We start from the raw sequence: 14,344 nt of genomic DNA on the forward strand, positions 1-14,344 counted from the left end.
AAGACATTCACTTTGAATCCCTTGTTACAGCCCCATAGCTCAGGGGTAGTCAACCTGTGGTCCTCCAGATGTTCATGGACTACAGTTCCTATGAGCCCCTGCCAGCGTTTGCTGGCAGGGGCTCATGGGAATTGTAGTCCATGGACATCTGGAAGGCCGCAGGTTGACTACCCCTGCATTAACCGCTGCATGCAAAGCACCCCCCCCCCAATATTATAGAAGTCGACCCTTCCATTCATTCCAGGAAGAAGAGACTCAGAAAAGCCACCTGTACTAAACCAACAAAGGTTTTTTTTTTATTCTAATCCTGAATATATAAAAAAAGTCTCAGCCTCGTTTTTGTATCTTTTTTTTTTTTTTTAAACACACGTTTCTAGAGAGATGCCTAAAAAATAGAATTCAAACATTTACACAAAGCCTGCTGGAGCCCGGCATAAAAATATGGGATACAGCCAGAGGAACTGAGCCGTGCGGCTGGGTAAAAAGGCCATGAAATCTTTTCGGGGGGTGGGGTGGGTGGGATGGGGGGGCAGTGTCTTTCTGTGCCGCATACAGTCCCCTTCTGCTACGGGGAAGGGATGAGGGGGGGGGGGGGAGCGAAGAGAAGACAGAGAAGATGGCCTGATGGCAAAACTGTTTTAAAAAAGAAACAGGTTTGGAGAGGAAAATATTCACAGGAGACCTTTGCAACAGGAGCCGCTGTTGAAGCCCCACAGGCGCCTGGCACGTCCTAGTGGGAAGCCGGCTGGATCCACCCCAGGGGCGGCAGCCGGAGCCTGCTCTGAGCAGCCCCAGGACGGAAGGCGTCAGAGGACGGACTGCTCCTCCGATGTAAGACGAGACACAGGTGAGCCGTGGAGGGGATCCTGACCTCGCCGCCTCCCCGAGACGCTGGCTCCGAATGTTCAAGGGGGCTGCCTGTGCCAGCAGACATTTGACCATTCCGCCCTCCTCCGGCCACGCACTCTGAAGTAGTACAGTCCAGTATAACAGTGGGAATTCAACATCCCCCCCCCCCCCGCATTCTGAAATGGTCCTGGCCAGGGCCAGATCCATCTGGTAAAACTGTGCGTAGAGTCGACTTGATCCTGCCCATTCCGACAGACCGAAGGTCTAAAAAGTCAAGGCAGGGCTGCTCCCCACCCCTCTGGCTCAGTCCTTCCCCTCGCCTGCCCTCTCCACGTTAGAGTGCTACACAAACAGGACAAAGTAAACACCGTTGCATTTTCTAGTGGGGGGAGCCGATTTCGGCTTCCTTGGAGTCTGCCCAGCAAGCGGGTGAGGTTGCAGGTTGCACAGAACTAGAGGCCCCGCCAAAGAAGAAGGTGCCTCAAGGGGAGAGGGAGGAAAGGAGAGTGGAAATGGTGAGAAGGAAGGAAGGAAGGAAGAAGTGGAATGAGGGGAGGGAGGGAGGGAGGGAGGGAGGAAGGAAGGAAGGAGGGAAGGAAGAAGTGGAATGAGAGGAGGGAAGGAGGGAGGGAGGGAGGGAGGAAGGATGGAGGAATGGATAGAAGGAAGGAGGGATGGATAAAAGGAAGGAAGGAAGGAAGGAAGGAAGGAAGGAAGGAAGGAAGGAAGGAAGGAAGGAAGGAAGGAAAGAAAAGCTCAAGGAGTTGGGAAGGAAGAAGGGAGGGAGGGAGGGAGGGAGGGAGGAAGGAAGGAAGGGAGGGAGGAAGGGAGGGAGGAAGGAAGGAAGAAAGGAAGGAAGGAAGGAGGGATGGATAAAAGGAAGGGAGGGAGGAAGGGAGGGAGGGAGGCAAGGCAGGAAGGCAGGCCAGGTTACCTGTTTCAGTGAAGGCATTGAGAAATTGCTTCCCGGAGGGGGGGAGGGGACCCGTTAAAGAAACAAACAAACGAATCAACAAACAAAAAAGCCACGCTGAGATGCCAGGATGTCGTGTGCAACAGCCAAAATCCAAAAGGTGATGAAGCAGTCTTTTTTTTGGGGGGGGGGGGGGACGAGGGGACGACCGATGCCTCCTCGCGCCATTTGGCAGGGGGGTGGGGTGGGGAGAGGAGAATCCTCCCGAGGTATCAGCCCCAGAATGAAAGGAAGTGCGGTGGGTCGAGGTCGGGCCCGAGAGTCCGTGGGTCTGGGGGAGCCCTTGGCCGGCCACTCAGCCGGCCTCTCCGGGAAAGCGGGGGGCGGTTCAGCCCGATGTCGGAGCCGTCGCTGGTCTTGCCCGGCGCTCCCTGCGGCGGGGGGGGGGGGGGCAGCTCCATGCTGGCTCCAATCCGTGTGGGGAGAAGGAGGCCGCGTGGGCCGGGTCCGTACCCCAGCGTCCTGGCAGTGGGCCTCCGAAGACATCTGCAACCCCCCGCCCCTCCTCGAGCGTCCCGGGGGGGTGAGGTCCGGAGCTGACCGGGGGGGGGCAGCGTTCAGAGCAGGAGTTTGCCGTTGCGGTGGATCTTCAGGATGCGGCCGAGCCGTTGCTTCGCCGTCGCTAATCCCTTCTTGGGGCGCTTCCCTGGGAGGAGGGGAGAAGGGGAGTGAGGCTGGCAGAGGGAACAGCCCCTGCATGCAAGGCGTCCCACGACGACGGAACACCCCAAAGGAGAGAGAATTGGAACAGGACAGCGTGCTGCACAGCGATCAGTGCCTGCGTGCTTGGATGCAGTTCCTGAGTGTGGGTTTCACATTCTGGGGGGGGATCGTGCCTACGAGGGCTTCGATCTCCCTCGCTTCCCCTCCGCCCCGCCCCTCGGCCGTCAACGTGGCCCCAGAGCAGCCATGCAGGGATGGCTGCCTCTTCTGGAATCACCACCGCGTCTCCCTTGCAAGCATCTCACTGAAAACCTACACGGACGATGTTCCGGGATACTGTTAGGGCCTGCGTTCCGGGAGGAGGGAGGGAGGGAGGGATGGACGAGCCAGGGGCCGACTTTCTTAGGGACTCGTAAACTCAGACATATGCTTGGATACATGCTCCCCGCCCTCCCCCCTCCCAATCAAGTCACAGTCGACTTCCGGTGACTGTGCAGGGCAGGGGTGGTCACATGGTAGCTCTCCAGATGTCCACGGACTACCGTGACCATAAGCCCCTGCCATAGGTCCAGCATGAACAAATTAGCGATCCCTGACCCCCAGGTTGAGAACCACTGCTCTATACAGACACACCCCCTCCCCCAGAAAACCGAGATGCTCTTAAATGTTTTGCCTACACAGCTGGAATGATTGTCTTAAGGTGACGTTCTTAAAGGCTATAACGCTGCATGCGTTTTTCCGTATTATATATGTTTTTATGTAATAATGTTGGAAGGGTCCCTGAGCTGGCATGCCAGGGGGGGCGGGGCACACAGAGGAATAAATAAAATAAGCAAATAAACAAGCCTAGCCTTTCCGCCTCCCGCCAGGCAGAACGGTTTCACGAATGCCCCTGTGACTTTTGGAACCATTCTGGGGCCCCCTCCCCCCTTGCTCCTGCGGCCCCGCCCGGTTCCGAAAGGCCAGGCATGCAGGCTTACCCTGTGCGGATTGGGGACCCGGCGAGCCGGCCGAAGGGCGCCGCTGGGACAGGAAGACGCCCGGCGCCATGGGCGTGGAGCCGCGGTTCAGCTGGGCCATCCCGAAGACGCTGGGCCGGGCCGTGTACTCGTGATCCACGAGGCTGCCTGCGAAGGGCTCCTGCTTGGGCTCGGGCGTGGGAGGGGTGGGCACCAGCGTCACCGCGGGGTCCGGTTCCTGCTGGGGCGGCAGGTCGAGTTCCACTTCCTCCTCCACGGGTTCCGGCTCCGGCTCCGGCTCCGGGCTGGGCGCCTTCGGAGAGGGCGGAGGCTTCCTTTTCGCCACGAGCCTCCTCCGCTGCAGCTTCTGGTGCTCCTGAGGACCGAGGGGGGCACATAGAATCATAGAGTTGGAAGGGGCCATACGGGCCATCTAGTCCCACCCCCTGCTCAATGCAGGATCATAGAATCATAGAGTTGGAAGGGGCCATACGGGCCATCTAGTCCCACCCCCTGCTCAACACAGAATCATAGAATCATAGAGTTGGAAGGGGCCATACAGGCCATTTAGTCCAACCCCCTGCTCAACACAGGATCAGCCCTAAGCATCCTAAAGCATCGTTAAGGACATGAAGGGGTCCCTGATCTGGCACCGAGGGGTCCATCCCCATAGGCCTTCCATGAGGTTGGGGGGACTTTACTGACCTAAGGCCTCAACCCCCCTCTTGCTTAGAGCAAGCATGGCACCTGCAGCTTAGTAGGAAAAGCGACACATCTCTGGAGACTCTTGGAGAGAAAATGCACATCTTGAACTCCTGAAGAGTCAGAACCTGGGTCTGCTAAAGTTGGTGTTGTCTTTCCAATCCCCTCCTGCCCGGTCCTTTTGACTGGAGGTGCTGGGGATTTGAACTCTGTGTGACACAGAGTGTTGGTCTGGATGGGCCATGGTCCTGGTTGTTTTTATGCTCTGTATTTTTTGGTGCTTGGGGGAAACCGAGGGAGGGCTTGTTGAGTTCTGGACCTTCTCATGGACTTCCTTGATGGACAGAGTGACGGACAGGATGGGCCAGCAGGCCTTCTTTTCTATTCTGATGTGGGCCCACCAATTTGCTGCAGAGCCCCAGTCCTACCCACTGAACTACCGCACTGCTTGCCCCACAAAGAAGGCCGATCCAACTCAAAGAGGGAGGCCGTTCTCCTGGAGGCCCAGCCCGTATCTGGCACCCCTCCTGGCCAGCTAGCCCTGTTCTTACCTAGGGTTGTGCGATTCGGCCGCCGAAGCGGCCGTTCCGTCCGGGCGCAGCCAGTGCCGCGCCGCGGGGGGGGGAGGGCGGTGCCGGCAGCGGCGTGACAGCGGGCGCAACCACGCAGGCGCGGAACTCCCGCTGTCACGCCGCTGCCGGCACCGCCTTCCCCCCCCCCGCGGCGCGGCACTGGCTGCGCCCGGACGGAACGGCTGCTTCGGCGGCCGAATCGCACAACCCTATTCTTACCTGTTGAGCCAGCTTGGCCGCCGCAGCTGCTAGACCCGTCTCGACGGAAGCGACGCGGGTGCCCTCACGCACGGGGCGGTCCTGCTTGGGCAGCGATGGGGTGACTCGGGCTGCAAAGAGAAGGAGAGAGTGACAGAGGCCCACCCTCTTGCCTCTTCATCACGGTCCCCTGGCTGCAAAGGAAGGAAAGAGGTCCTTCCCTGGTTCCTTCCATGCCCAGAGATACGTTCCTTCAGAGCAGGCTTTCTCAAGCACGGTTTCGAGAGTTAAATTATTATTATTTATATATTTTAAAATAGTTAAAACATTTATTGGGTGATATGACCATATATAAGAGCCTCTTGTGGCGCAGGGTGGCAAGGCAGCAGACATGCAGTCTGAAGCTCTGCCCATGAGGCTGGGAGTTCGATCCCAGCCGCCGGCTCAAGGTTGACTCAGCCTTCCATCCTTCCGAGGTCGGTAAAATGAGGACCCAGCTTGCTGGGGGGTAAACGGTAATGACTGGGGAAGGCACTGGCAAACCACCCCGTATTGAGTCTGCCATGAAAACGCTGGAGGGCGTCACCCCAAGGGTCAGACATGACCCGGTGCTTGCACAGGGGATAAAGGTATCCCCTGTGCAAGCACCGAGTCATGTCTGACCCTTGGGGTGACGCCCTCCAGCGTTTTCATGGCAGACTCAATACGGGGTGGTTTGCCAGTGCCTTCCCCAGTCATGACCGTTTACCCCCCAGCAAGCTGGGTACTCATTTTACCGACCTCGGAAGGATGGAAGGCTGAGTCAACCTTGAGCTGGCTGCTGGGATTGAACTCCCAGCCTTATGGGCAAAGCTTTCAGACGGCTGCCTTACCACTCTGCGCCACAAGAGGCTCTTGCACAGGGGATACCTTTACCTTTATGACCATATATGCCCGTGTTGACCCGCCCACCCCTCCCCAAATGGCCTGGAGGGGGTAGGAAGGGCCTGGAGGGGGTAGAAAGGAGAGGGGTCCTGGATGGGCATTGAGCGTGGTAGATTCGCATGGAACTGCGTCCCATGCAAAAATCCTGAGGACAATTACCCTTGGGGCTCCATGGAGCATCATCTGTGCATTTCTTTTTCTTTGGTAGCGACTTCAATGCTGGGTCGTCTTCATCGGATTCCAAGGAAGGGTAAACTAGAGGCAGAGAGAGAGGGGCAGAGAGATTGAGAGAGAGAGAGAGAGAGAGAGAGAGAGAGATAGAGAGAGAGAGAGGAGGGCCTGGATATTGTACAGATGGTTTCATCCCATATTTTCATAGAAGAATCTGGCCTTCACTTTAATGGTTAAGTGGAAAAAACACAAGCCTCTAGAAAGGCCAGGTGTCCTGGGGTGGCATTCTCAGCGCCTGTGTCCTGCTCAGCGACAGGCAGGACATCAAAGAAACATAAACTAGAAAGGGCAGCCCAGCCCAATCTCATTCCCGCGATGGGGCAAATTATCTATTAGTCTTTGCCCCGCACCAACCCACAAAAGTGCCGTGGTAGGCTGGTGGCTCAAGTAAATGAGTCAAGCTGCATGCACAAGAGAAAGCAGCTGCTACCCAGGCTCATCTAACAAACTGGCTTAAGAGGAAGGAATCCACTTCCTGACTGCGAAGCTGGCCATTTCTAAAATTATTATTCCCAGCCCCAGGGAAGAGCGCCTAGCCTCAACCATGGCCAGGGCCTTTTCGGTCCTGGCCCCAACCTGGTGGAATGAGCTCCTAGAGGAGCTGCGGGCCCTGCGGGAGATTTCAGCGTTCCACAGGGCCTGCAAAAGAGAGTTCTTCCGCCAGGTCTGTGGTTGAGGCTGGTGGGGCAAGGAAGATCTGCATATGAAGAAGAAGAAGAAGTTGGTTCTTATGTGCCGCTTTTCCTTAACCGAAGGAGTCTCAAAGCAGCTTACAGTCACTTTCCCTTTCCTCTCCCCACAACAGACACCCTGTGGGGTGGGTGAGGCTGAGAGAGCCCTGATATTCCTGCTCGGTCAGACCATCTTTATCACTGCTGTGGCGAGCCCAAGGTCACCCAGCTGGCTGCATGTGTGGGAAGCGGGAAATCGAACCCGGCATGCCAGATTAGAAGTCCGCACTCCTAACCACTACACCGAACTGGCTCTCTACACCAAATATGGCCCTCCTTTCCAGGAGAGCAGCATGAGTAGCAGTTTGCGAGTTCCACCTGCACCCCTCTTCCCACCCACCCCAGTAGGAGATGTTTATTGGGGGGATTGAGATCAGTGAGTGAGATTTTCCGCCATATCTCTTCCTTTGGATTAATGAAATGTGTTGTTTTTATATCTGGAGATTTAATGGTGGTTTCATGGGGATTTCATCTGGATACATGTAACCCACCATGAGCCGTCTGGGAGTGACAGGTAATAAATCAAATTATTATTAATACTAATAATTATTAATAATTAACAATAATTATTATTAATAATTAACAATAACATTAATAATTATAATTAATATTATTAGTAATTATTAAATAAAATATTATTATTATTAATAATTAATAATAATAATTAATAATAATAATAAAATTCCAACACAGTGTGGCAAGCGTAGCCACAAGACAGCAGCAGCTGGTGGGGCCACAAATGCTCTGTCCCTGGTCATGGTCAGATGCACATCTTTGGGGCCGGGGGAGGTACATGTCTGAATCCCCCCCCCTCCCCGACCCCTACGAGAGGGACGAGGCTTACTGTACTCGGCGTCCTTGAAGCAGGTGCCCAGGCTCTCCTGCTCGTCCATGCTGGCCTCCTCTTCCTCGCTCTCGGTGCTGTGGTGGGCGGGGCGCTTGACGGCCCTCTTCCCTGAGCGCTGTGCCCCGGAGGCTCCTGCCGACCCTCGCTCGTGCCCGCCGGCCGCCAGCCAGGCCTGCAGCGCCGAGGCGCCTGGCGAGGACGACGAGGACTGGAGGTTGGCCATGCACAGCATGCCCTGGATGGCTTCCTGAGTGCTGGGGGAGGTGGGGGCATCGCTGCAGGCGGGGAGACAAACACTAGATCAGACGGGGCGCTTGGGGGGAAGACCTGCCAGGGACAGCCGCCACCCTGCGGTGTGGGTGCCCCTCCCCCCCCCCGACAAAAATAGGCCTATCACTAACAGAAAAGCTGTTAGATCAGTGGTTCTCAACCTGCCTAAAGCCTTTAATACAGGTCCTCATGTGGTGACCCCCAACCTTAAAACTATGCAAGTGTTCTTTCACTGAAATTGAACCGAAACTGACCCATGGCGTGAAGATCCATGGTTCAGGATTGGATATAAATTGGGTTTTTCCCGGGTTTTCTCAGTTCAGTTCTGCCTCTTCTTCCACCATGCCGATCTCGCTCTTCTCCGCATGCAGGAGAAATGGCAACAGTGGCCGCGCCCCCCTGGCCAACCTGCCGTGACCCCTGTGAAAGGGTCATTTGAACCTCCAAAGGGGTCCCGAACCCCAGGTTGAGAACCACCGAGTTAAATGAAAAGAACGCCAACCTCTGAAGGAGGTCGGTCGAGGTGGATGGGCGCTTTAGTCTGTCTGTAGCTGCCGAAAAAAGCGGGAGCGGCAGGGGAGGAGTTTTGTGCATCACGGCTCCCTTCTTCAGATATATCAAGCCCATCTGTCCTTCTACCTTGGAGAGGGGAGTGATTTCAGGCGCCAAATGACAACAGTGCGTGGATTCACTGCCTTTGTCACTCGCCTACTGTTGGAAATCACTCCGCTCTCCGGGACAGAAAGACGGATGGAGCCACATTCTGGACTCGCATATCAGGTGAGCCTTCCTTCTGAAATTTAAGGCGCTCCTGGACTCCCAGCTCTTTTCTGGGCAGCATTTTCCTCCATGAAGTTGCACAAAGGGCCCTTCGGAGGCTTCAAACTGTACTTAGCATCAGGCCTGTGACTCCTTTCAACAGAGAAAACATGCATCGTATTTCTCTGATCGGAAGGAATGAGCATCCTCCACTAGCAAAGACGGAGTCCGGTATGCCCTCCCAAAATCCGAGGTCTCGCCTACACAAGGCCCGAGCCAGGCATGAAATAGCATCATAGCTGCAGGGCAACAAAAGCTCTCTGAGGACGGCCGGGAGACCTGCCGGGCAGCTGCTTCTCACCTGAGCTCATCGTAGTCTGCGCCGCCCACCTGCCGACTGGCCTTCAGCAGGTCCAGGATCCCGCCGGCGCTGCTGCTGCCCTCCAGCTGCTCGTCGCCAGACGCCTCCTCTTCCTCCTCCTCTTCTGTGGTGTAGTCCTCCTGGAATGGACATACGAGAAGCCCTGTCGGATCAGCCCGATGGCCCGTCCAGTCCAATGCTCTGGGTCACTCAGTGGCCAAAACGCAGGGTCCTTCGGGAGGTCCCCCAGCAGGTCCAGAACTCCAGAAGCCCTCCCACTGCGGTCCCCCAAGTGCCAAGAAGACAGGGCATAATCACCCCAGACAAAACAGTGCAAAAGGAGAAAAAGAGTTGGTTTTTGTAACCTGCTTTTCACTACCCAAGAGTCTCAAAGCGGCTTACAATCACCGTTCTCTCAGAGCTCTCTCGGCACCACCAACCTCACAGGGTGTCCATTGTGGGAAGAGGAAGGGAAAGGGGTTTATCAGCCGCTTTGAGGCTCTTTTGGGGTGTGAAAAGCGGGATATAAAAAAACCAGCTGCTTCTTCTCTCAGGCATTCCTGCACAAAACCCAGACGGACCTGGACTCCGATCGAAGCCCTCCTCTCAGCTGAGCTCCCTGCCGCCCCCACAACTGACCTCAATGTCGAAGTCCACTTCTCCAGGCTCTCGCACTCGGTTTGGGTCGGAACAGGGCTTGGCTCGGGGCAGCTTCCGGGGAAATTCTGGAATCAAAAATTTTACAGAGAGAGAGAACGTAACTGACTGGTGGCTAGGCGCTTAGGAGGAAGCAGGTCATGAGCTCAGGGCACCCGCCCATATCTTCTTGCACTAAAAAGCCATACAAAGTCTGGGCAGGAATTCTGAATGGGCTGCTTAAGGCCTGCGTCCCCATGGATCTTCTTCCCGGTGTCAGGATCAGTCCCTGCTCTTTGCCATGATTACTGTTCAGTGAACCTGTCTGACTCCATCTTGTGTGCTGTGTCTTTGCTAAAACTTTCCCATGTAACCGAAACCCATGCCTGTAGTTATCCTTTGATTCCCCCTTCTTTGATCCTTGCATTTTCACACCGCATATTCTCCCCGCTGTGAAACAATGTTGCCTAGTTCCTGTAAACATCTTATCTGCTAGCCTGAGGCGCCGGCCTGACCAGGGCCGCACTAACTTCAACACCTTGGCAGGACGCCTGGGATGGCACCTGGGTGAGGGGCTTCCCCCCTCCCTTGGGAACCTTCAAGTTTTGGGTGGGAGAAAAGTATTGATAAGTGCTTACTGTTCTTGTATCGAATAGGCTTGACTTCGAATGTTATAGTGAACTGAACTGCTGCCAATTAAAGCTTTCTTCTTATAGAAGTTTTGGTTGTGAGTTTTGTCAGCGCTTGACACCCAGGGCTTAGCAGGCATGAGGACCAGGCTCCCAAAATTAGCGAGGTGAGCCACCTGGGCAGGGATTGACTTCGGATGGGAACGACTGAAGACTGGTCTCCTCTGGAGCAAAGCGCTTTGTAGCAGCAGCTGAAGGTTTATTTTTGGGAGGGTGGGGGAATCATCTCACCAACTAAATCCATCTCACACTGATGACCTCCTCGGTGAGATTTCAAATCAGAAGAGGCGGCTCACATTCAATTAATTTGAAAACTTAAATGTCATTGAATGAATGCGTTGTACATGTAATATATTTTTGTACTTATTGTCTTAAACCGGACGTTGAGCTGACCAGGGAAGGGCAGGATTTACAAACAAAATTATTGCGATTATTGCGATTATTATGTTATAATAAAACATACAGCGTCTCTCAAGAGGCGCACGGGGGAAGTAAGTGAAAAAGCTGGACGGAACTTGGGAAGCCGGGCCTGAGGCAAGATAAAGAAAAAGACAGTTCGCATTTTCTGGGAGGAATGAAAAAGAAACGGTGGGGCGTTTCATTCGACTTATGTTGTGAATCGCCACAAAATCCCTGCTTTTGCAGAGAGCAGCGGCATATAAATGTAACTATAAATAAAAAAAAATTAAAAATTCCCAAATATTTTTAGGAAAACAACCAAGTTCCGAGAGGCTGCAAAATTGAATAATAATAATAATAAATCGAATAATAATAATAATAATATGCATGAAGGCAAGCAGGCGCCTGGAGAAATTAAAAAAACCAGAGGGATATCCGATTTTGTGCGGAGATGTCCGATTCTACTGCTCTCAGGAGCTCCTTCCCGCCTCCTAGCAGAAGCAGGACCTCAAATAAGAGAAATCTCCAGTTTTAACAACTTGTGCAATGTACGGAGGGTGCGAGAGATGACCGACTGCGGACTTGCAGCTCTGACTTTAGCGAACAGAGAAAGGCTTTGCCAAAAAGTCAAGTTCTAAAGAAGGAGCGGAGTTGACCCGATAGTTAACAAACAGGGAGACCGAAGAGGAAGAGAGGAGCAGAAACATGGCATGCATTTGCCCAACCTGGGAAAGCTGCACACTCAGGAGATGGGTCTAGACCAGGGGTAGTCAAACTGGGGCCCTCCAGATGTGCATGGAATACAATTCCCATGAGCCCCTGCCAGCAAATGCTGGCAGGGGCTCATGGGAATTGTAGTCCATGCACATCTGGAGGGCCCCGGTTTGACTACCCCTGGTCTAGACTGAGGACACGGGGGGAGGGGGGGAGACCGACACGTACTGGGCAGTCTCTTGCGTAGCACCAGGCTCCGCCTTTCCCGACGCGGCGTCTCGTCAATCTGCAGGTCTTCTTCGGAGTCGACGTCCAGGGCCTCGGCGTCGGACGGGCTGGGCGGTGTTTCCGTTCCTTTGCGGCTCCGGGCCCGATCGGAAGCCTTGATTTTCCTGCCGAGAGAAGATCTGGCTAGCTCGAGATGCGGATCGGGCGCCGTCCTATGAAGGGTGAGGTCCGTGGAAAAGGGTTCTATGCAGATACCCACTTGTGTAAATGAAGGCCACCCCCCTGTGTGTTTGCAAATGGCACATGTCACAGAGGCAGGCATACGAGGAACCTAGGAGAGGGCTTGGCTCTCGGGAGAAGTGAACGTGGAGGCCTTGCGTGTACGACTGCAGCAGCCTGTGCGCAACAGCCCTGCAGGCGGATTTTATGTTGCAGCAGGAACATTGTACAGGAGCTCACTGAATGCTTACATTAGAAGAGCCTTGCTGGATGTGACCAATGGAACATCTAGTCCAGCATCCCATCTCACACAGGGGCCAGCCAGTTCCTCTGGAGGGCCAGCAACAGGGCAGAGAGGCCCAGGCCTTCCTAAGAACATCAGAAGAGCCCTGTTGGATCAGACCAGGGGTCCCTCTAGTCCAGCCTCCTGTCTCACACAGAGGCCGGCCAGTTCCTCTGGAGGGCCAACAACAGGGTAGAGATGCTAAGGCCTTCATAAGAACTTCAAAAGATCCCTGGTGGATCAGACCAGTGGTCCATGTAGTTCAGCATCTCATCTCACAAAGAGGCCAGCCAGTTCCTCTGGAGGGCAAGCAACAGGGCAGAGAGGACGAGGCCTTCCCCTGCTGTTGCCTCCTGGTGCTGGGATTCCAAGGCTCAGTGCCTCTGAATGTGGAGGTTCCCCTCAGCCACCATGGCCGGCAGTGATTGACAGACCTGTCTTCCATGAATCTATTTACTCTCCTTGCCAAACTATGCATCCCTGTGCCCATCACTACCTCCTCTGGCAGGGAACCTCGCCTTCTAATCACCCTCTGCGTAGAGTGGTATTTCCTTGTCTGGCCTGACCCTACTGCCCTTCAGCTCCACGGGAGACTAATCTGGAAACAAAAGTGGACCATGTGTGAAGGGGAGGCTGACAATCTGAGGACCGGGAATGCCAGCTGGTTTCTGCACCTCTGGAAAGCCAGAGGTGCCAGTGCATTGCAGCATGGCTCTGTGGAACTGGCCTACCCTCTTTCCTCCCAACGCAACCGGCGTGCCCCTGCAGCTTACCGGGTGCCCCGGACATTGGCCACCACCAAGGACAGCTCCTCCTCCGTCAGGTCAGGCTCTCCGTCTGAGTCTTCCATGCTGGAACTTGGCAAATCAAACTGCCACGGGAAAAGAGGGAGGCGTTATACCGGGGAACCGGGAAAGAGCTGCCCAAAGAGGCCGGCAGGAGCCAGGCAATGGAAGAAGGCTGCAGAGGCGCCCCCTCCTGAAGGACCCGGTCCCCAGCCCAGATCCCCTACCCTGCCCAAGAGAGCCCCGTTTGTGTCGCTGCCTCACCTCCTCTTGGCAGGGGCTCTCCATGCCCTTCAGGGCCTGCCGCGTGTATTTGTTCAGCAGCTCCAGCTCCAGGGTTTTGACCACGGCCGCGTCTCGCCGGCTGCCTTTCCTGCCCGACTCCTTGGGACTCTGGTCTCCCTTCTTGGCGGCGGTGCCAGACTGCGTGCCCCTCTGCAGGCCGAACGGGCTGCCCGTCTTCCCGATGTTCTGCTGGAATATGTCCTGGGAGAGCGTGAGCGGCAGGGCCACCAAAGGAGGCGGCGCTCACCCCTTAACGTTCTGCCGTAAACAGCATTCCCTCCCCTGCACCCCGTGACTTGGCTGTTCCATCCACCCTCCCCAGACAAAGTCCCAATTCCTGTCCTGGTCCTCAAAGTGAACGGCAGGCAGGCCTCCCTGGAGCAGCACGCTTTGGCTCGCGTCCTGCTTTATGATCGGCCGAAAACCACTTGGGGAACGCGAAAACCGTACAGCAAAGCAAAAAAAAAAAAAACCGGTGAATCGACCGGACAAGGCATGAATCTATGTCCTTAGGAGCACGATGAAGAAAGGGTGAAGAAAACGTCTCTTTATGATATTAAGAAATCTTCATCCTAAAAAAAAAAGCATCCCAGAGGAAATAATCCATAGACAAGCATGTCTCCTTTAAGCCAGGGTAGTCAACCTGTGGTCCTCCAGATGTGCATGGACTACAATTCCCATGAGCCCCTGCCAGCAAATGCTGGCAGGGGCTCATGGGAATTGTAGTCCATGGACATCTGGAAGACCACAGGTTGACTCCCCCTGCTTTAAGTGATGCAGAAAGCTGAACAAGGTTCTGGTAAACCTTAGTTTCAAAGAGCTTTCTTCAGCAGGCCTAGAATGTCTCAGAGATGGAGCCGAGCTCAAAAGGGGCGTTTTAATTTTTCTCGCTAGACCGATCTGTTTGCGGATCTCCTGCCTCCTGTGAGCGCCTTTGCCCTCTGAGCTGTTTTCTAGGCCTCACAGGCTTTGCAGCTGAGGAAAACTCCCTGAAACAAGGATCTACCCAAACCTGGTTCAGCTTTCAGCATCGCTTAAAGGAGACACGCTGGGGCGGGAATTCCTTC

The 14,344-nt window shown here is 54.8% G+C and overlaps 1 protein-coding gene across 6 annotated transcripts in view; it reads right to left on the reverse strand.

Annotated features, from left to right (window-relative positions):
* Positions 1-271: 271 nt before the first annotated feature.
* Positions 272-14,344, reverse strand: part of PHF8 (PHD finger protein 8) — a 31,359-nt gene continuing 17,286 nt past the window's right edge. For 2 of the 6 annotated variants that reach the window (XM_077329553.1, XM_077329550.1), the window contains exons 12-21: positions 13,257-13,466; positions 12,981-13,078; positions 11,706-11,917; positions 9,679-9,764; positions 9,040-9,179; positions 7,647-7,924; positions 6,000-6,095; positions 4,938-5,047; positions 3,466-3,820; positions 272-2,468 (exon numbers count right to left, since the gene is read on the reverse strand). In XM_077329553.1, the coding sequence (XP_077185668.1) occupies positions 2,380-2,468; positions 3,466-3,820; positions 4,938-5,047; positions 6,000-6,095; positions 7,647-7,924; positions 9,040-9,179; positions 9,679-9,764; positions 11,706-11,917; positions 12,981-13,078; positions 13,257-13,466 (1,674 nt within the window). In that variant the 3' untranslated portion in view covers positions 272-2,379. Of the gene's footprint in view, positions 2,469-3,465; positions 3,821-4,937; positions 5,048-5,999; positions 6,096-7,646; positions 7,925-9,039; positions 9,180-9,678; positions 9,765-11,705; positions 11,918-12,980; positions 13,079-13,256; positions 13,479-14,344 lie in introns of all 6 variants that reach the window. The other 4 variants (XM_077329552.1, XM_077329549.1, XM_077329554.1 and 1 more) reach the window with 2 other exon arrangements.

The sequence above is a fragment of the Paroedura picta genome, chromosome 3, assembly GCF_049243985.1.
Source record: "Paroedura picta isolate Pp20150507F chromosome 3, Ppicta_v3.0, whole genome shotgun sequence".
Lineage (NCBI taxonomy): Eukaryota > Metazoa > Chordata > Lepidosauria > Squamata > Gekkonidae > Paroedura > Paroedura picta.